The following is a 21,830-nucleotide window of genomic DNA, read 5'->3' as shown; positions in this document are numbered from 1 at the left end:
GCAGCAACGGGTGGCGTCTGAGTCATTTCAGCACGCCACGGAACACGCAAAAGAGCGAGAACACAGATAACAAAGCGAACCAGGCCTAGCCGCAGAAGCAACTGATTGACACGCTGACACATGCCAAACGCCACAGCAAACGGACTCCGTAGGTGGCTTGGCTTGGCCGCTCGACTGGGTAAAATAAAATAAAAAAACGTGTCGCTACACATAGCGTTTGAGATCGGCAATGGCAATTGCTGCATGCATTTTGACACTGGCCTGACGTTCATCTATAGCGAGTGCAGCATATCAGTGCTGGCAACCTAGCAAACGTATTGTCAACGTTGCTGTCAGCGCGTAATGGCGTACAGCGACACATGCAGTAAGTTAAACAGAGTCCGAATAATCGAATGGCGCACAGCGGGGCGTCCGAATTTTCGGTCGGAGTTTACATTAGGATCAATGGAGCGAGTGGCGGTGCCACAAAGATGTCCGAATAAAACGGTCGGCGACTGCACCGCCGTTCCCGGGAGAAATGATCGTTTTGCATAGTCTCTTCGTGTTGAGAGCGCGGCACGTAGAAAAGTGTACGATCCCTTTACTGATGCTTGCCCAGATAGCGCACGAGCCAGCAATCGCAACCACATCCTTAGAATCAAAGTGCACAGCTGCTGCTTGAGCAACCCCCCCCCCCTGGTCATGTCTTTCCCTACTCGTTTTTGCGAGAACATCCCCCCGTCAAGACCGCAGGATGTTGTTGCATGTGCTGCTTTCTAAGCAACTCAAATGGGCCAGCTCGTTTGAGCTTTCCTTGAGCAAACACAAAATGCTATGGGGATGGTGGGAACTTCTAGTTTTTATGGAAAATGACGACAGCAGCAAAAGCACGTCGGACATCGCAATGGAAAAAAACACTTGCCGCGCCATTGCTATTTGCCTAGAAAACAGCACATTGCTATCTGTTTTGTTGTTCTCATTTCGGTCATGGCCAGGCCCGCAGCCCTGGGGAGGGAAAGGCCCCACCCCCCAAGTTGAAGAGGGTGATTTACGGAGAATAAATAGTAAAAAAATACAAGTTTTTCAAAACTTTCAGCAGGTGTCCCCCACCCTTCCTATGCAAAAAATATTCCTGCCTACGGGCCCAGCTATGGCATGTCCTGTGCATAAGTTTTTGCAATAAATTTTCACAAAGTGGTATTGGGAGCATGAAATGAAAGAAATAACATTGAAAGATCGTAGGACGGCAGAACGGGCAAGAGAACAGACAGGAGGTGCACATACCCTAGCTGGCATCAATGAAAAAAAAAAAGACCTGTTCACATAATGCATAGAGCATAAAACCATTGGTCGCCAAGGTATGCAACACACAGTAGGACAAGGCAGGGGGTTAGATCGAGCGATGAAACTCGGAAGTTCAAAGGGATAAAAAAGAAAGCTCGCGCAGGATAGGGTTAACTGGAGATCATTGGGCGAAGCTTCCGTCCTGCTGTACACTAGGACAGCCTGTGCTCAGAGTGATGAGGATAGTTGGGTTTAAATGAAATTATCTTTTATTAGCTCATCTAGGGTGATCAGCTGCTGTTTATATAGGGTGCAGTGTGTTAATAAATTTTTTAACATTTCGACATTTAATAACGTTTTTCATTCATTGAGGTCTATAATAGCTACCCAAAGCACTGCTTAGATGTACATTTTAATGTTTTAACTGCTCGAATTTTTTCGTGTGTGTTTCTAGATAGACAAGCCTTAGCAGTGCTGTGTGACCCTAGAAATTTGCTTCGAAACTGACTTGCATTGCTCGAAACACTCCTTTTGGTGCTCCAAAGCTGCTTTGAAATACCCATTTTACTGCTCCAAAGCTGCTCCAAAACAGCATTTTTCCTTCTCCAAACGACTGAAGCCTGCTTCCACCTCTTGTTTTTTGCGTGTTCTTGCTTGATGAATTCTTGCTTAACACGAACAACACGGGAGTGTTTGTTTGGTTTCCCATAGACTCAATGCAAAAAAAATCTGCTTAAGACAAATCTCGTAACAAGCCTCTTTTGTTATGCAACCAATGACCGAGATTCTGTGCAACAAACTTAGTCTTGATGGGGGCCTTCAGGTGATCAAGAGAAAGCAAAATGGGTGCAGGGACATACGCACTTCCTGGTGCAGACTGAAAGCAAAATGAAAGCTAATTTCGACATTGTGGGACAAAGCGAGGCAATGGAAACGAAAGGTCAGCCTATAAAGGTAGTATCTCCCTCACCCATAGCCTGTAGGTGGAGAAAGGGCCAGCTTTATCAGCAAAGAAACAAAAATGTTAGTCGTTTCAGATGCTCTTCGTAGTCATCAGTTTTCCAACAGAATATCAGTGGAGATCAGAAGAATGCAAGAGCTCGTTCAGAAAGGAAAATGCAAACAAAAAGAGGAGAGAAAAAAAGCCATATGAAAGTGAATACTGGAACAAAGATTGTCTGCTAATTATAATTACATGAAACGAAAACCACACATGTGGCACTAGCACTCCCACCAGAGAAGTCTGATGCATTGTCATCGCCGTGACGCAATGGTGCCTGAACACATGCTGTGGTCAGTTCTCATTGTTCTGCATAGGGCCTGTGTGCTGTGTATCAGGTCGCAGAGAAATGCAGCAAATTGTGAGGCACCATTTTCATTATGAAAGTGCGTGACAAAGGAAGGAAGGGACAAAGGAAGATATATAGCACACTAAATATAGCGTTTTTGTGTGCCCGAAACTTGTGATTGTGAGCAGTGTAAATGGAAATTTTTAGCGGCATGTCGTTCAGGAAAAGTTACTACTGGTTGAAAATAAGAAAATATCTGAACCCCAAAGAAAATTTTGCAGACTCTCATAAGCAACCTGGCGTTTACTGCAGACTCTCATAAGCAACCTGGCGTTTACTGGCTCTGTCAAGGTAGCGGTATGCAATGCAGGCACTTGCGAAAGTGATAGCAAGGCCATAAAACAGCCTTTTGGAGGGTGAACAGTCAGCAGAATAAATTTTTCAATCTTTGAAAGAAAATTCTGTTTGTCTCTCCTTTTATCTTTTTCTAATTGTCAAAATAGTTGTCAAAAATTGTCAAATAGTGCTACGTTTGTAGTGTTAAAATATGGTAGCAATTTAGTTATGATTATATTTAATATGAACTCTCGAAATTAAGTACTTTTTAGAGTAGCCTAAATACTCTACTTGAAAGCATATACAGTGGAACTCCATTCCTATGTTTTCCAGCGAACCGGGCAAAAAAAACTTAACAGTCGGGAAAACACTAGAGTAGAGTGAGGAAAGCTCCAAAAATAATAAAAACATCGCTGCGTTGAGTTCAAACAGTTTATTTCAACAAGCTTTAAAAAAAAAAAAACGAGCATGCTTGACTGCTGCTTCTTACGTTCGCTGGAGAGTACTACGTGCTGTGCATTAACGTGAAATGCTCCGTTACTCTCGGTGTCGCTTTGAGGTGCGATGTACCTCAAAGGTACATCGCACCTTTGTCCAGGGCCGCGGCGGCTTCTGCAAAACTTCGATCTGCCAACTTCCCAGACTTTTGTGGCTCGTCATAGTCACCGGAGTCGCCAGCTTCACTTGCGACAGTCTGCGGCGATCTCTGTGATGCTCTGGCACTCCGGAGTCACGAGGGCAGCACCCACAGAGACTTCGTCGCAGGCCACTCCTATGGCATCCAGCGCATTCATAGCCTCGGTCAGCTCCTGTTTAAAAGAGGCGGTTTCTGGTTTGTCTAGTTCGCGGTTCCTACGGAAGCCACACCTCGCGAAGCAGTGCTGCACAGTTGACGCGTTCACTGCAGTCTACGCTGAAACGACGTAGTGCATGCCGTCAAGTACGGAAATTGTCTTAGGCTGCTGTCCGCTATCAATACACGCAAGACAGTGCCTCGCAATGCTTTTTCTGTACAAATGCTTTAGGCTTTTTATGACGCCGGCATTCAGCGGCTGTAAGTGGCTTGTAGTGTTTGGAGGGAAAAACACAAGCCTGGCGTTCCGTAGAAATGGATCTCTCGGGTGGGCAGCACAGTTGTCCAGGAAAATAACACTCCTGTTCTGGCCACCCATCTTGTTATCAAAGTAGCGCAGAAAAATTCATGCACGGCGATTACTTCTTTAGTGGCATGGCAGTAGGCGAATGTTCTTCAAGCACCACTGGTTCTGGTATTTGCCTATCACCCATGGCTTCAGTCTGTCTGATCCATCCATGTTTCAGCACAGGAGCACTGTCAGCCGGTGTTGGCTGCATTTGCCTCCGTGGCAAGCTTCATGCTTTAGGCTTAACAATTTGGATGGCTGTACCCGGAAAAAAAGCCCCTTTTGTCAGCGTTATAAATGTTGCGAGGCTCGTACCCCTCAATAACAGATGACAGTGTCGATTTCCAATAGTCTACTGCTTTGATGTTGACACTTTCCACTTCTCCACTTAAGCGATACTGTGCCTCTTACGGAAACGGTCTATCCATCCATTTGACGCAGCAAATTTGGTGATGCCCAGTCTGTCAGCTACTTCCATCGCCTTCTCATGCAAAATGGTGCCGTCAAAATTAATACCGGAGGTGCGAGCTTGTCTAAACCAAGTGAGAAGGGTCTCGTAGAGCGTCCTGCACTTGGCGCCACGAGCCTGCTTGGCTTTTGGGCTGAAGAGCACCACGTTTTCCTCTCTCTCCGCACGCTTCGCGATGATGCCGTTAAATGTCGACGGTGGCAGATTAAGATCTTTGGCCATGTCGACCCTTTTTCACGCTGGCTGCTTGTTGACTGCGCGAAGCACGTCGAGCTTCTCTGCAAAGGAAAGCGCTTTCCGCTTGCGCGACGCCATCAGGGCTGATCTGGACACGATGATAGCAGTGAACTCGACGTGCGAAGCTCAGCCAATAAAAAGCCTTCCTTTGTATGTAGTGGAGCCGGTGGTGCACAGGCAAGAGCGATAATGATGGCGATAGTGCTATAGCTTCCAGACTCGATAGCCACATAGTGGTGGCCTCTCCAGCTCGCCTGTGGCTTCTTCCATCCAGTTTCGTAGCCAAGACTGAGAGGTCAAATCAAAATGGCGGTGCCAAGCAAGAGTTTGTGGGTTGGGCGTGTGCGGTTGCGAATCGTCATACAGGAGTGGGCCTCTAACTACAGCGGAGTTTCACTGTATTTTATCATGCTGAGCCGAGTAAATGCTTTTTCTTGTTCCTTTCCTCCACATAAGTGTACTTCATTCAGTGTTTTCAAGCAGCATATTTGGGTGTAGTTGACATGTTAGCATTTGGTTTTGGGGGGCACTTTTGATAAGACAAAGTGGTGATCGTGGCCCCCTTCGTGTTCATCTTATGGCGAATTCCATTAAGATTATAGGAGGGGCAGGGCACTGAGAGGAGTACCACTCAACCTGCAGCTGATATTCCAAGCCTCGGCATATTCTTTGTGGGGCAGCAGCAAAATACGTTTGAAATCGGTCAGCCACATATTCTTCATTAGCCTAATACGTAGCATGCTTGTGTAGTGACTCATTCGGCAAACGTCCAGCTCTTATCGTAGCAATCCGTACAAAACAGCGATGTCCAACTACACATGGTTGCTACCATTGCCGCTGCGCTCGCCGGCTGAAGAAAAATTTGGAAGCTGTGACGTTGAAGTACCACGTGACTCGTCGTACTGCACCTACTCTGCTTTTCAGGCGAGAGCACTGCAAACTGCTCCTGGCTGCTCTCGGTGCAGCAAGAGCACTCTCGCTCTACTCATGGATGACGGTGCTCCTGCTCTCCCAAATCGCCATTAAATGGAGTCTACTACTGTAGTACCCGCATATATTCAGACATACTGTATGTTTAGCAACTTTGTTCACAAGCCTTATTTTGTGGATACCCTTTTCTAGCTCCCTTATAAGCGAAGAAAGAGCATGTGTGTGATGTTCAAGCGCTGCTTTATGCCTTCCGTACGGTTGTAGGTTCATGAAACCATCACATCAGACTTTTTTTGTGTGTGTTGGTACATGCTAAGAGTTTGTTAGAGCAGGTAAAGGTTACACTTTTGTGTGTATATATACATATTCAAATTCAAGTAAATTAAGCACAGATGGCATTAAAACTCCATTATTTAGTGATCATCAGTTTTTTTTCTTTTCCCATTTTGTCCAATGTAGCTTCGGGCTCATCTGGGCCAGATCCACCGACATCAAAGCCAGCAGACTTCAGTGAACCTCAATAACCCTGAAAGTCAGGCCATGCATTTGGAGACACGTCTTGTCCAATTGGATAGTGCCATTCAAATGGAGCTCTGGCAGGTAGGTTGCTAAAAAAACTGCTGTAGACCAAGCTTTTGCTTTGTGGTAGTCAAGTTGGGTCACTATATAGGATACATGCACCGGGGAGCAATTATTTTCAATTAATTGAGGTGTCTCTTATAACATGGCACCATGTATGTATTTTCTTATCAACCCCATTGCAATGTAAGCATACTGGTGTCTTTCTAACTGTCTGTTGCATTGTTTCTTATAAAGGGGTTCGCTATAATTACAGTAGAATAGAATATCGGTGATACACACTGGGCTGATATGAATTTTGGCCAGATATGAATTAGTGCAATTATATTGTCCATTCATTCAGCAAAGTTTGGATGTTACAAACAGCTTGCAACGCCGCGACTGGTCATACGCACTTGGGTACCGACACTATTAAGCAACGGCTGACAGAAGTGTGCTCTGGAAGTTTCAGAAGTATACAACCGGGCAACCTTAGTTATTGTTTCACAAAACTGCTGTGCTCAATGCACGGCTTCTGTCAGTGTGATCGTGTGCGGCAGCGGCAAAACACAAAGTACATGTACTGTGGTGATAAAAATTTTGGAGACCACGGGAGCACATGGTGAACAGCCCCATGACGCCTTCACGGCTACTGGAAAAGCTAGAGAGCGCGCACTGCTTAAGCGCGTTCTTTTCTACCTTCCAGCCTGTGCTTTCGCTCCCTTTAATTGTGCCCACATTGGAATGCCAGAAAAATCGCTTCTGCAGCCGTCGCTGAAGCACCAAGTGATGATATCGTGTCAAATATCGAATTTATAGTGGCAGTGCTCGATGCGCACCGCTTCTTCGTTTCAGATGTTCCACGGCAAGAAGTTACACTTGAATATAACGAAATTTTCGGAAAAATTCGTTATAAAGAGGATTTCGTTATATGCAGGCTTAGTACAAAAATTGAAAAAACAAACTCGCAAATTGAACAAAAGAGAACTGAAGGTAGAGCTAAACAATAAACACTTATTTAGCGGTAAAAACTGCGTCCTTGTTGCAGTAGCATTTATATGTTCACTCTTGGAGGGTTTATGCTGTCGCTTGGACAACAATTTGGACAACAAGTCCAAATTCATAACATGCCCCCGCGCATTGTAAAAGCTCATTCACACCGAATGTGGGGTGGCCAGAGCGGTGAGGCGGCAATGCCTAAAGCGGGCAAGACCTCCTCTCCAGGCTGCAAAGGTGGAAGGAAAACCAGGCAGCAAATCTGATTGCTCCCCCACATTTTTTTTCCCCCGCTTGTTGACACAATTGCCACGTCAGATGGCGCGGCAATGCAGTTTTATCGGATTGCGGTCGTCGCTCGTACCTCCCAACTTATTTTGTCAACGAGTGCACATCCATCATTATTCAAGAAGCAAAATCAGCAAATGGTTATGGGTACACAACAGATCAGCTCGTGCTTTGTATGCGGCTCACAAGTCTGAATTGTTACAGGAATTCAGCTATTCGTTTTATTGAAATTCGAATGCTCTTGACTAGTGTGTGATCGTGGCAAACGTTCTTGTGTCAATGCACTGATGCTTTCCCATTTTCACAAGATTTGCATTTTTTTATGATCCCAAGTATTGTCCAGTGATAGACAGCCATAAATCTGAGTACTCCAGAAGAAAGTGCACTGGTTTATACCAGATGAATAGAGAAATAGCGTCGTTTCAGTGGGATTTTATATGTAGCTTATACCTTAACAGCAATGGCTCGGTTTCAACTCCGTTCAGGGTACGGCCCACTGAAGTGTTTATCGCTTGGCAAAGTTGATGTGCACAGCGTCGAAGACCTTTTTCCCAAGACTTCTAAACAAGCAAGGTGGCACTAGATGAGTCTCCGCTTTTACCGAGCCTTTGTTGAAATGTGGCAAATACAATTGAGCTCCAAATTTTGTTTCTACTATCTGGAATAACAAGCAGTTACAGGGCGTCAAAACGGCGCTTTAATCGACAAATGCTTGCCTAGCACCACGCATACGCGAGCTGTTATTTTTACCAAGGACCCGAAAAGACTCCGCACACGCATCTAGGCTAGACCTGACGTTCTACTCCCCGTGCCAAATCAAGAAGTCGCCATGCGGTGCTCTCAACATGAAATTGTGTGCATGCTGCTCACTGGCTACCCCGCGCCTAGCTGTAGCAGATTACCTTCGTTTGGTTGGCATAAACGCAGCGCCATGGTGGCGGGTACTGCAGCCAGCCGCCTGTTCCCTGTAGGCGAAGCAGGGAGTTGCGAAACTGAAAAATTATCTATAAACGTTGGGCAAATCCGTGTACTACCCATCATTCCCATAGTTGCTCAACGGTTGCAGTGTCAGAGTCCCCTCTAGTTAACTTTAGAAAACTGTATGGTTGAGTTTTCACATTGATTGATATCTAGGTCTATCGCCAGACCAACCAACACACTGCGTGGTTACTTTATCTAGTCAAATGAGCCTTTCAAGTGAGCCGAGAAGTTGTGGCTTAAACCTACACCAACCGTGAAATAAAAAATGCCCTCACCTCCGCGAAGGGAATCGAGAGGAAATGCGAATGCATTTCTTGCGCCAAGAGAGGGTACCGTTGCCGTGTGACATTCGCCTTTACCGACTTCTGCCATTGCCTTGAAAGGCGCCCCAGCCAGTGAATGGTCGAGAGTGAGGAGCAAGCGGATGACACGTTGGGGTGCCAGCATCTCGAGCGCACGTTTCCGAATGTTTTTGAGAGGTGACCAACCAGCAAAAGGTCCACAGTGAGGCCAACATCTTCATGAGTGGATGGGAGAGGGTGTGGGAGTGGGGCACAAGGAGAGGGTGAGCTGCACCTACACTCTCACACCATATACAGTAGAACTTCGATTATACGTCCCCCAGTCCTGCGATGACCTGCGTTTTACGACGAATTGGCTTGGTCCCTTCGAAACCTCCATAGAACTAAGGTATTGAAAATCTCAATTTTACGATGCAATTTTACGCCGGCCCCGCCTCGTACGACGCTTAGCTGGACTGTCCGAGAAAGAAAAAAAAACCTATGACGACGCACGCATGCTGCCACGCAAGCACACTGCGGCCGTATGAAAAAAGTCGGGAAACTGAGGAACCGAGTTCGTTCCTCCGCACGTTCTAGCACAATATCCGCGCTGCCACCACAGCGCGGATATTCTCTTTAATTTTTCGACACGCTGTCTGCCATAGCTAGCCAGAGCCAACGTTGTCCAGGGCCAGCATTCGTTTTGCTTAGTCGCATTGCCCCGACCACTTTTCGTTACAAACCCCTCCGTTCTTTGTCTCCCCGCTATTCTGAGCACCCCACATCGCCAGGCGAAGCCTGTGTTTTCACACTGCCTCCGATCTTTCGAAGACTGGTCGGCCATCTACCCCCTTTTTTTTTTTTATTTATCGCTCGTATTGTCTGTTGTTGGCGTCGCCGGCCTGGATTGACCAGACCATTTGCCAACATAGTCGGCCACCGACTGTATCCAATCGTCTGCGTCAAGTGCACGCGCATACGCTACCCCACTGACTCTGATAATTTGCGATTTTTTTTGCCTTTAGGGCTTGTTCTCGCTCACTTCGCATTCAGCTCATCATACCCTACGCAGGCGTGCAGAAGCGCGAAGATTGCTGTTAATTTGCGCAGAACGAATTGCGAAATACAGTTAAACCTCATTATAACGAAATTGGAGGGCCGTAGCGGGCATTTACTGCAAATATTATGCACTGTACTTACCCCCAAAAAATAGCGGGTGCAATATCATCCCACCGCACGGTGGTATGTAACAAAATAACCGCATTCCCAAATAAAAAGGAAAAAAGTCATGCAGCTGTTTTAATGCACTTCAAAATACACAGCTTGCATTTCAGGCAGACTTAGCGGCAAAGAAGTCCGTAATTGGACGTTAATGCATCTTCCTGATGCGAACGATGGCTCGCTTAGCTGCGGCCGCAATGTTCAAGCCATCTTCGCCGCCCTCGTGAGCGCCGAAGTAGCGGCGCAGTACGTCCACCGCGTCTAATGCCTCAAACGCCGTCGGCACGTTTGTCTCCTGTTCGTCGACAGAGTCATCGTCACTGGTTTCGTTACGATCAGTGACAGCGCACACAATATCGTCATCCAGGAGTTGCTCCGTTGCCACCACTTCAGAGTCCGCACTCACATAGTCGCAAAACGACTCGCTGTCAGGCACGACACCGGCGTCACGAACTGCCGTCCATGATGCAGCGACTTCGTCTGATGTGGCAAAACCGTCCGGCACAGTGGGCTCGTCTGATGGCTCATCGCAGGCGTCTGGTGCGGCGGCAAATGAGGCGTGTTGAAAGCAGTTTGCGATCAAGGTCCCCGTTACACTCATCCACGCCGCCTGAAGCATTTCGAGCGCAGCGTACAAGTCAACATCGGTGTCTCGCTTCATCCTCATGTTGAGTAGGAGCTTGTCTATCACACGCTTGCGGTAACCTGCCTTCACGACATAATCACGCCTTGGTCAAGCGGCTGTATTTTTGCTGTGCAGTTGGCAGAAAGGAACAGCAGCTCGATGTTTTGAAGCACGGCAGCGGTATGGTGGGCGGTGCAGTTATCTAAAACAAGGCACACCTTGCGGTTCGCCTTTGCCAGCTTCCCGTCCCATTCACAAAGCCATTTTGAAAAAATCTCCCTGGTCATCCAGGCTTTGCAATTGGCTACGTACTTGACTGGGAGCTGCCTCTTCCCCTTAAAGCAGCGAGGGGATGCACTTTTGCCAATTACGAAAATTGGCAGCTTCTCAGAGCCGGTCATGTTTGCACAAAGTAGTGCAGTGATCCGCAGCTTACTTTGTTTGCCGCCATGGCACGGCTCGCCTTTGAGGGCTAACGTCTTGTGCGGCAACATCTTGAAAAAGAGAGCGGTTTCGTCCGCATTAAAAATATCCTCCGCGCTGTATTTTTCTAGCTGCCGCACGATGTTTTTTTCGCCCACTTGGTAGCCTCTGCTTCGTCGACAGATTGCGATTCGCCGCACGCCGCTCTCTCGACAATGTCGTGGCGCTCCTTGAAGCGTTGGAGCCAACCCGAACTTGCTACGAAGTTGTCATAGCACATGATGCAGGCCAAGTCTCTCGCTTTTCTTTGCAGCAAGGCGCCGCTCACCGGCAGATTCACGGCCCGCGTGTCCAAGAACCATTTAAAAACTGCCCGTTCGACCGCTTCAAAGGCAGGTGCCCTCATCCTCTTAGCGCTTCCTTTCACGCCACGTGCAACAGCGTCGATGATGGACTCCTGCTTGCTCAAGATGGTTGACAGCGTGCTCGTCGACATGCCAAAGTCTCTTGCCACGTTGCCTTTCTTGGTCCCCGATTCGACGGCTCTTATCATAGCCGCCTTCTGATCTAGGGTTATGCGTTTTCGCTTCCCGCCTGGCGCATTCATGTTGCTGGAATCACGAGCGCAGCACGATAAAAGATAAGGCGGAAGCTGTCGAAAAAGAGAAGAAACACGCACGCAAAAGCAACGCGGCTCACGTCGGCGAGCGACAACACTTGTGGAGAAAGTGACTGTGAAGAGGTAGGGGCAGAAGGGGCGCTCTTTTGCGCTGCCCTCTAGGAACCGGTTACTCAAGGGGAAGGGGTATGTCAGATTAGGAAGCGCACCTCAGTGCCATGAAAAAGGGGAGAGGGAGAATATAAAGAAGACACATAAGAAAATAAAAAGGCGAGACGTTCGCGGAACGCTCCGCTGTCGGTGGTAGCCAAGCGGCGCACCTGCAGCGACCTCTCCTCCGGAAACAGAGCGTGCTGTCTGCTTTGCGCGTTGCTGGAGGGCGCGTGGTGGGAGTTTTGAACTGCTAAATACAGTTCTCGGGTTGCATGCCGTCTCAAATTCGCGTTGTGAACTGTCGTGACATCGGCTCAAAATTTTACTTCCCAACAAAATTTGTTCGTTATATGCCGTAACAGGCAAATTTTGCCTTGTTAAAACGAGGTTTTGAATACATTGGTTTGTATGGGGACTTTCAAGGGGAATTAGGATTTGCTCGTTATATCCATTATTTCGTTATAGCCAGTCTCGTTATAACGAATTTTAACTGTATCGTAGTTGGTGAGGCCACAGAAACCTGCCAGTGCGGATTTCAAGTTCAACAACTCTCAAGTTTTTCTATGTGCGCATTTCGCGGACATTTTAAGCAAGCTACCCAACCTGCCTCCTTCCAGTGTGTACTGGTTTTCAAGGTCGCCCTTCCACCACATTCTCCCCTCTCTATCGCAACTTCTTGCCCTTCTTCTCTCACAAATTTTCTCTCCTCTCTTGATCACAACCCCTTTGCTCATCTAAACCGCTCTGAGACGCCAGCCACGCTGGCTCGAATTAGTTTGATTTTTCAACTAGAAGCGTGCCCAGAGCCGTTCCACGCATTTTGGCATGCGTGTCGCGCGTGCGGGTCTTGCTCGCTCTTGGTCTGCGTGTTTGGTCAGGATGGCAGACGGGAGGACTTGCACGCTTTTTCCTGCTGCTCAACAGAACGTCGAAAGTGTGACGGCTTGCTTGGGCGTAATTCGCGTGTTAGGTGCCGCGTCGCGTAGCGCTTGCTGTTGACCAGACCGCCTGGCAGCCAACTTGCCGCTTGGGGGGGGGGCCCGGTATTCAGCTGTGGAGATGGTGAATATTTCATGGGTGGCGGTGATGGCTATATGCGCGCGAAACTGTTGTCGCGAAGTCGACGTCGGGCCCGATGCCGAGCCTGAAGCTTCCAAACAGGATCATTCCAGCAGCGATTTCTTTGCCCTGGGAAAGCGGGAGGGACATCTGTTGCAGTGGTTTAATTACGGTCTATGATGATGCCAACACTGCGCAACCGTGCACGGTTTAGGGCATTGTGAATGAAGTACGTGGCGTGAGCGATTTGGAGGAATCGAATTGCGAGAACGACGATACTTTGGAACCAGTGCCTCATGTAGCTTATGCCACGCGCCTCAACGAACGGGCACTCTGCCGTTTTAAATGAACTCGATACCGCCCTTATCGCTTCTGCATTTCAAAATACGTGCATCACGGACTTCTTGGGCAAAAAAAGTTCATTTTCACTCGCAAGTTTTTAAAAGCTGTGTTTCATTTGGTACTATGAACTTTCGGATACAGTGAACAGATGCTGCGTCAGGCTCAGGTTCGTTATACACGGGCTCGACTGTATTTGATATTTTGTTCTACTATATGCCTAAGGGTTAAGGGCAAGCTTTCGAAAATGAAAAGCCTGCCATGATGTCAGGGTTGCAGTGTGTGTTGCATAGCGTTTTTTACATTGTGTGTGCACGAGTGTTCGTTCTGGCACTTGCACATTTTAATTTTCGTATTTGTGCATTTTCATTCTTCAGGAGGCATACAAGGCAACAGAGGACATACATGGTCTGATGACCCTTTCTAAAAAGTCTCCAAAGCCACAGCTCATGGCTAACTACTACCAGAAGCTGGCACTGGTTTTCTGGAAAGCGGGCAACCACTTGTTCCATGCATCTGCCTTATTCCGCTACTTCCACTTAGCCAAGGACTTGAAGAAAAATATTACACAAGAAGAGATTCAGCGCATGGCTTCACGTGTTGTGCTGGCCACTTTGGCTGTGCCAATGCCTCCAAATCGACCTGAAATCGATCGTCTTGTTGAGACTGAGGAGAACGTTGGTGAGAAGAATCAGCGTCTGCTGGCAACCTTGTTGGGCCTCAATAACCCACCAACAAGGGCCAGCCTAGTAAAAGAATTGGTAGGTCATACTTTTGTTGTCCTGTATGTACCACATTCTCTAGGAGTAAGTTAGGTGGGTGATTCCACATTACAGCTTTAATATATTTTGTGTTATTCATCATTTAAATCTGGCAAAATGCCAGAGCAGGTAAACATGGTACTGCACCTCTTCATTTATGTTATAGATGGTAATTGCAAAACTAGTAATTCTGGATAGCAGCCATATAAATTGGGACTTAGCCGCCATGCTTGCACACACCATCCTTCAATAGTTGGAACTCGATTTTGAGATATTTTGATTTGCCATTTAAGTAGGGGTTAGATTGTGGAGACTTATCCTATATCTTAGTCAAAACTGATAAACATATACAGTTGAAACTCTATTTAACAAAGTGATGGCTATGCTTGAAGAGACCAACAACCCATTTTCTTGACACAGTTTTTTTTTTCAGCACAACCGAAAGCTTACTCTTAGCAGTGTTCACAGTTGCAGTCGTAACGCCCAAAAGCACGTACTTACTTGATAAGCAGTTTTTTCTGTTTGAAAGGCTCTGAACACCGACGTGTCTTTTTGTCCAGCAACGCTGAGATTGGATAGCGATGCCCATAGCCCTTCTAGCGACTTGTGCATGCTGTAATTGTTCTGCTTTCACAAGAGTCCCTGTAACTATGCTTAACCACGTTTATTCTTAGCTTCACCACTATTTTTGAAAATAACAAGCCGTTTTAATGAGAAGATGTGGCTTTAAAACAGCTTCCCTGTATTTGTACCGCATTGTCTGCGCTTGGCGCATGGTTGAAGCGCCTGTGTCGTGGATGGCTTGTCCCGTCATCGTTACTCTCTCGACACACAAGCCAAGACAAGTCACTGCGCATCATTTTTGAGACAGTGTAGGTAAAAAACAAAACAAACATGTCACTCTAAAATGTTGGTGACTTGGAAACAGCGTGCATGGCTTCATGAGCACGTAGAAAAGTTTCTAAAGAGGCGCTGACCAGCACAGGATCATTATGTCATGCGAAGGCAGTGCCACTTTACATTAGTTAACTAATATAACAGATGTTGCAGCAGCTGTATTGTCAGTTTCTGTGCAGCTTAAAAACTTCAAGTGATCAGGACTGAAAATTTCTGATGTTACATATATGATTACTAATCCAATAAAACTATCCATAGTGCTATTCAAAAAAAAAAAAAAACTGTCTATTTTTAGAGCAGAAAATTCCTACTGGAGCCTACAGAACTTGTATAAACCCTTAAAGTTGCACAAAGCAAGGTGCTACTATGCTGGCATGCGCAGTGGCTTCCTGAAAATACAATCATAACTGCCATCACGCAGTCAATACAGCCCATATCAACTTGTGGCATTATGCTCGGCTTCCTATCTTTCTATTGAGCGAGCTTCTTGTAGTACATCAAATTGTCTTGAAACATACATACTTACATTCAGATATGAATTGACTAAAGTTTAAAAACAGCAAGCTGGCCAGAAGAACTCTTTTAAAGCAAACTTCCCAAATTAAGGGGGGACGCGGCACTTCGGGACCGAAAATCAGCCAAAAAATCAAGTTTTCGCGGACCTTCTTTTCGCGTTCCCGACATCATTGCGCACCTATTTACAAAATTTCATAGCCGAATACCATCAACTTTTATCGTTATTCAACTTTAAAAAACCGAAAACGGGCGTCCTGCCCTTTAAATTGAGGGCGAATAGCGCAGGTTTCGGCTCTACGATACGCGGGAACTACGCGCTCGATCGGTGCCATTTTGGTCTTGTTTGAAAGAACGCGTTTTCAGCTGTTTTTTTTATTCAGTAAGCAACATTGAGCGTTTCCCCGGCTCGAAAAACGGGGCCTCAAAGACGAAGAGCCGCGCTCACTGCCATTGGCTAAACGGCGCACGTGACTGAAATGGCGCTTTCCGGTTGGCTGGAAGCTCGCGGCTTGCGCCTGCACACGCGACCCGACGCCATTTTGAAAGGGTTACCGCTGTGACGCCTCGAAATCGGCAGAGCACTCTGAAGCTTCTGATCGTATCGCCATGCCTGGAAACGCAAAAAAGTATCGGACCGTGCACGCATTTGGTCGCAGGAAACGCAAAGGTCGTGGGAGAAAGTCTACGAAGTCATCAGAGCCCTTGGTTGACTCCGACGAACGATGTGTCGACGCTCCGCGGCCGTTCAGCGATGGTGCGACCGAGCGCGTTGCCTCCGACGACGATGACGGTGAAGCGAACTCCGGACGACTACGAATCGACGCCAAGGTGGTGACAAACGCCGAAGTTGAAGAAAATCATGCCCGGGAGAAAGCGACGCTCGACTGGCTTTCATCGGCGCCAGCAACTGCACGGAAAATTGACTTTTTCACCGCGAGTTGTAGCGAGGCAACCGCACAGGACTCGGACCACGCTGCTCCTTATCTGCTTATGCATCTAGATATCCTAAACGCGATAATGGGTGCCTTGTGTTGCAAAGCCTGCCACGGACCGGCTACGATCGTCAGAGGGGATCGGGACTACGGACTTGCCGTGAAAGTGCTAGTGCAGTGTGAAAGGTGTGGCGAGATCGCGAATGAATGGACTTCGCCCCGCGCGAACGGCACGAAAACGTGCAATCCGTTTGAAGTAAATCTTCTCGCTTCGAGGGCGATGGTGGCTACCGGCAACGGCCAAACGAAAATGAACGATATTTTCGCAACAATGGGCATCTCACACCGCGGTATGCACCACAAGACGTTTCAGCGGCATTTGAAGAACACGCTGGCACCCGCTGCAACGCGAGCGGCTGAGTCCGCTATGAGCGAATGTGCGGAAAAGGTTAGAACAATTTATGATGACTTGTGCTTCGGCCACCGGGACAATATTGCCGTTAGCTACGACGGCACGTGGAAGACGCGAGGCCATTCTTCCCACATCGGCGTGGGCACAGTTATCGAATTATTTAGTGGCTACGTGTTGGACTACGTCGTTCTTTCCAACTTTTGCCTAGGCTGCGAGGTGGGCCCAAAGCCTAGTAGTGAGGGCTATCAAGAATGGAAGGCTAACCACAAATGCCAAAAAAATACGAACAGCAAAGCGGGGCAAATTGAAGTGGAGGCGGCTCTAATTCTATTTCAGAGGTCGCTTGAACGCCATGGCCTGCGCTACACAACTATGCTGTCTGATGGAGACTCTAGGACATTTTGCGCCATACAAGACGCCAAGGTGTATGGTTACATTGACGTGCAGAAGGAAGACTGTATTAATCATGTACAGAAACGGATGGGCACGGCATTGAGAAACCTGGTGCAGAAACAAAAGTGCGATGGGAAAAGAGGCCTTGGTGGGAAAGGCAGGCTCACAGGTGAGCTGATCACCAGGCTGAGCACATATTATGGCCGGGCTCAGAAATCGCATGAAGGTGACGTGGGCGAGATGCAAAAGGCTGTGATGGCCACATACCGCCACGTCACCTCCACTGATGAATGCTCGGACCACAGTCTGTGCCCAGCTGGTGAAACTTCATGGTGTCGGCACAATGCCGCAAAAGCAAAGGGTGAGCCCGACCCCAGGCATGCCTACAATCTACCGAAAGACGTGGCAGAGGCATTACTACCGGTTTATACCCGGCTTTCGGAAAGAGCCCTGCTTCAGAGGTGCGAACGCGGCAAAACGCAGAACTCCAACGAGAGCCTACATTCGGTAATCTGGAGTTTGGCCCCCAAGGAGCACCATGCGTCCCTGTTCGCTGTTGAAGCAGCTGTTGCAGAAGCAGTGCTGCGCTTCAGCACGGGCAATTTGAATTCTGCAACGGCAATCTTAGGTGAAATGGACATGAATGCGACAAGTACTGGTGCCAGGAGAGCGAGAGAAAAAGACCACCGTCGCAGCATTGTCTCCAACAAGAACAGCCTCATTGGAACTCCGGAAGCTAGTGAAGAGGAGGCATGAGCACAGAATGCATTCAGACTATGCTTCTGGTGCGTTTTGAGGTTGTCTTGTTGCATCTTCTGCAATAAAAATGTGTGCCCACGTTTTTTCTCGATTTCTCAAAACGACAATTTTCATGTGCTTCCCATTATGCCGGAGCAATATCTCTTGTTCTATCTGGGTTATCATTACGATTTCTTTTTTGTTTCGAAGATAAATGCAGGGGATGTGTCGTAAAGTAAGTTTTATTGTAATAATTTTTGGAGAAAATTCTCCAAATGGATCTTTTGTTTCAAGTGTAGATGGGGAAATTTTTCATGTCATATTCAACATCCCACAACTTTGCTTCGAAATAGCCCAGAACAATGATTTATACTTTATTGCACACTGTGAACATACCGAATTGGTTCTATAGGTTGCACATCAATATCCAAGTTACAGTTAATTAGCTAATTATGCCTTAATTGAAAAAGTCGCAGTTCATTATATCTTTAAAACTAATTGTCACAGCAAAAAAAGAATTAGATTTTTGAAATCAGCAGTAAAATCTACATAGGCTCTCCAAATTTGACTGAGGTACTCGCAAAAATGAGTTTTTGGAAGGTGTAGCATCCCCCCTTAATAGTTGCCAACTTCAACATTGCTTTGCATACTTTGGGGCGCTAGCGAAACTTTTAACCTCTGGGCTAAGCATAGTGGTGAAAAAGCAATTGTCCACACATCTCATGAAAAGGTGGTTTCACTGCAGTGCGAGACTTTTATACTGCAAAACCATTCATTCAGGGGTAATCTGCACTGCCACAAAGCTACACTCCAGGGTTAAATGTGTGTATTAGCACCTTGTTCATTTATTTTTCTAAAAGCTTGTTTTATGTGCTTACTTGTGCCATGTATCGAAAATATGAAACTTTAGCTTATTTCACTCCTTGTAACATTAGCCCTATTACCATTCAAACCCTGCCACTCTCTGAATTTGCTTCCACTTAGTTCTCATGCACCTTATGGCTATGCAAACCCTGCTACTGTTATCTATCAGAGGATTTCATTTTTCTCAAACTGTAAATTCATGACTGCTTACTCTTGATGCCTCAATACTGCGGCTGCTAGGGCAGGTACAATTTTTTATGGAAGTCTGTACGTATTTTAATTAAAGTATGGATGCCGAACGAGAGGCACAACCCTTTTTAATTACTCATGGAAAAAGTGTATGCTTTAAGTTCATGTTGCCACATTTAAAACGTCAATTTTAATTAAGTACTTTCTTTTCCACCCAAGCCTTAAACAATAAATGGGTAAACCTAAGATATTTAAAGAGCAATACAAGTTGCTAGAAAAGTATGTATGTATTTGAAACCAGCAGAACAAAACTGTACAAGAGGTTTGTTTAGTCACGGTTGCTAAAAAAATGCAAAAAATATGTCGAATATGAGTCTGCGCTCTTGAGACTCAATCTGTTCTTTGACCATGCCTGTGACTTAAAAACAGTATTTTGATTCTACGTTTCAGAAACTTGCAGTTATAGGGTGCACTAGCTCAGAATTTCATGGTGCAAGTGAACACAATGGCAGAACAGTCTTCATACATTCTTCCCTCCAGTGTGTGCATGTGTGTGCAATAATTTGTGTACCCTAGGTCACCTACTTTGTTCAGGCAGTGATCATACCGTTGGGTTTTAACTCAGGTGACAGAGGGGATGTGAAGGGAAGGGGGGCAAATAAATGGAGTAGTACTGGCAAGAAGAGTTTATTTGTTAGTTGATTAAAAATAAAAATCTGCATTTTTTGGATCTTGTTTGATGCTGTTCATTGTCCAGAAGTGGAGTATTGTTTATTAGCCAGCTGGTCAAGTGGTACCATTTCTTCTGCACTATATTTTCAACCCTGGAAGGCCATCAGCCCAGGTGCCAGGCCTAATTAAGTGCTTCTAGCAGAAATGAGGTTATGCTTTCTTCTTTCTGTAAGAAAGAAAAAGAAGGCAAATCACAACACACAGCTGCCTGCCTTCATAAAAACAAAAGGAATACAGTCTCAGTGCTAAAGGGAATTTATTTACTACTCATGGGAAACCTTTACAAAGTCATGTAGTCATCTGCATACACGCCAGAAAATGAAATGGCATTGCACAGCACGAAGTTCTCTCCTGTTGCAAATATGAAGTGCACAGAAGTCTGGTGTCTTGGGGTACATTCAAGACCCTCCTAAAGGTGATGTTGATGTTGACAGGTGCGGCTTGGTGTGGTGGGCCTGGCACCTCCCCAACTTCAAGATCTGTACCGTTGGCTTGAAGTGGACTTCCAGCCTCTCAAGTTGTCCGGGCGTGTCATGCAGTGCTTTGACTTCATTAACAAGTGGGAAGAATGCTCTGAATTGCGCATGTATGTGACTGCTCTGCAAGATATCACTATCATGCGACTGCTGAAAGAGGTGCGTTTTCATTGTTGGTACATGTTTGTTGTCTGTGGTGTTCACTTTTGCTGTCTTTCACTGCAGGTGTCGCAGGTGTATCAAACCATTGAAATCAAGCGCCTGCTTGAGCTGGCCCCTTTTGCCAATGCCTTTTACTTGGAGAACATGGTGGTGGATGCCGTGCGAAGAAATGACTTGCAAGTCCGCATTGACCACAAACGTCGATGCCTGCATTTCGGCTCCGAGCTTAGTGTCTCTCAGCAAGAGGAAGTGGTGGAAGGGCCACATTTGCAGGGTATGCCTAGTGAACAGATTCGTTGTCAGCTTGTCAAGCTGTACTCTGTCCTGCAGCGATCAGTTCATCTCATCAGACCAGAAGAGATCAAGGCAAGTGTTTGCGTGTGATAGGCTTTGTCTAGCAGGTTTTAATTTTCCATTTTGTGCATTCCCCACTATTTAGGACTCTACGAAAGAACTCAAGATGCATATTATAGATGCATACCGCCTGGTCTGCAAGAAAGAGCACAAGAAGATCCTTGAGCGCCAGCAAATAATAGAGGCTCGCAAAGAGATGCTGGAGAATCTCACTTTCCAGCGGGTGAGTGACAATGTTTTGTACTCTTGATTGTTTCAGTTGACATGTTTACAAAGTCGAAAATGCACACTCTTCACTTTGCAGGAGGAAGAAGAGCGCAAACAAATGGAGGAGAGACAGCAGAAAATGCGTGAGGCAGAAGAAGAGCGCATAGTGCGCGAGGCAGAAGAGCGTGCCAAACAGCGCAGCCAGCGAGAACAGGATGAGATGAAGAAAAAAGTGGTGCTAGAAAAGATTGAGCTTTTGCGCAAGACTGATATAGGGGCACGCATATTTGAGGGATTAGAAGAAGAAGAGCTTGAGCGGCTTGATCCTGAGGAGATACTGAATCGACAGGTAGAGCAGCTGGACCGTGAGCGTAAGGAAATGCAAACAAAGTTGAAAAAGCAAGAGCGAAAAGTTGACTACATGGAACGTGCTAAACGTCTGGAAGAGATCCCTCTGTTGCAGGAGGCCTATGAGCGCTTCAAGCTTGAAGACCAGAAGTTCTGGCTGCTGAAAGAGGAGGAACGCATTCGTTTGCTAGTTCAAGAGCGAGAGGTTGCACTCCAACACAAGATGAGGCTGTCGCGCATGCGCGATGACAAAGAGGAGTTCCTAAGCAAGCTGACGCAGGACCGCTACTCCGTCTACAAAGATAAGCGCCAGCAGTTCGAGCAGCGGCTTGAAGAGGAGCGCCGCAAGAGGCTAGCAGCTCGCAAAGCTGAACGCAAAGAAGAGCGACGGGAAAAATTTTTGCGCGAGCGCGAAGAAGCAAGACGGCGAGCCGCCCTGGAGGAGCAGAAGCGCATCGAGGCTGAACGACTGAGTAAGCTGCGGGAGATGGAGGCCATTAAGGCAGCGCGCGAGCGGGAGATTGAAGAAAAGCAGCGGAGAATGGAAGAAGAAGAGCGCCAGCGCCAGGAGGCTGAGAAGATACGGCAGCCGACTAGCCGCACCGAGGAGACAAGCAGCTGGCGCAAAAGGTGAAATGTT

The 21,830-nt window shown here is 46.8% G+C and overlaps 2 protein-coding genes across 2 annotated transcripts in view; one reads left to right on the top strand and one right to left on the bottom strand.

The window, feature by feature from the left end:
- Nucleotides 1–21,830, top strand: part of eIF3a (eukaryotic translation initiation factor 3 subunit a) — a 38,939-nt gene that overhangs the window by 15,135 nt on the left and 1,974 nt on the right. The window contains exons 5-10 of the mRNA XM_075876138.1: nt 6,126–6,266; nt 13,587–13,970; nt 20,078–20,278; nt 20,345–20,647; nt 20,721–20,858; nt 20,940–21,820. Coding sequence (XP_075732253.1) covers nt 6,126–6,266; nt 13,587–13,970; nt 20,078–20,278; nt 20,345–20,647; nt 20,721–20,858; nt 20,940–21,820 — 2,048 coding nt within the window. The remainder of the gene's footprint in view (nt 1–6,125; nt 6,267–13,586; nt 13,971–20,077; nt 20,279–20,344; nt 20,648–20,720; nt 20,859–20,939; nt 21,821–21,830) is intronic.
- The window catches only part of LOC119176601 (uncharacterized), a 115,552-nt gene continuing 113,304 nt past the window's right edge, over nt 19,583–21,830 (bottom strand). The window contains exon 18 of the mRNA XM_075876135.1: nt 19,583–19,809. Within this exon, the coding sequence (XP_075732250.1) occupies nt 19,765–19,809 (45 nt within the window). The 3' untranslated portion in view covers nt 19,583–19,764. The remainder of the gene's footprint in view (nt 19,810–21,830) is intronic.

This window comes from Rhipicephalus microplus, chromosome X (genome assembly GCF_043290135.1).
Source record: "Rhipicephalus microplus isolate Deutch F79 chromosome X, USDA_Rmic, whole genome shotgun sequence".
Lineage (NCBI taxonomy): Eukaryota > Metazoa > Arthropoda > Arachnida > Ixodida > Ixodidae > Rhipicephalus > Rhipicephalus microplus.
This window is presented reverse-complemented; position numbering and strand designations above follow the sequence as displayed.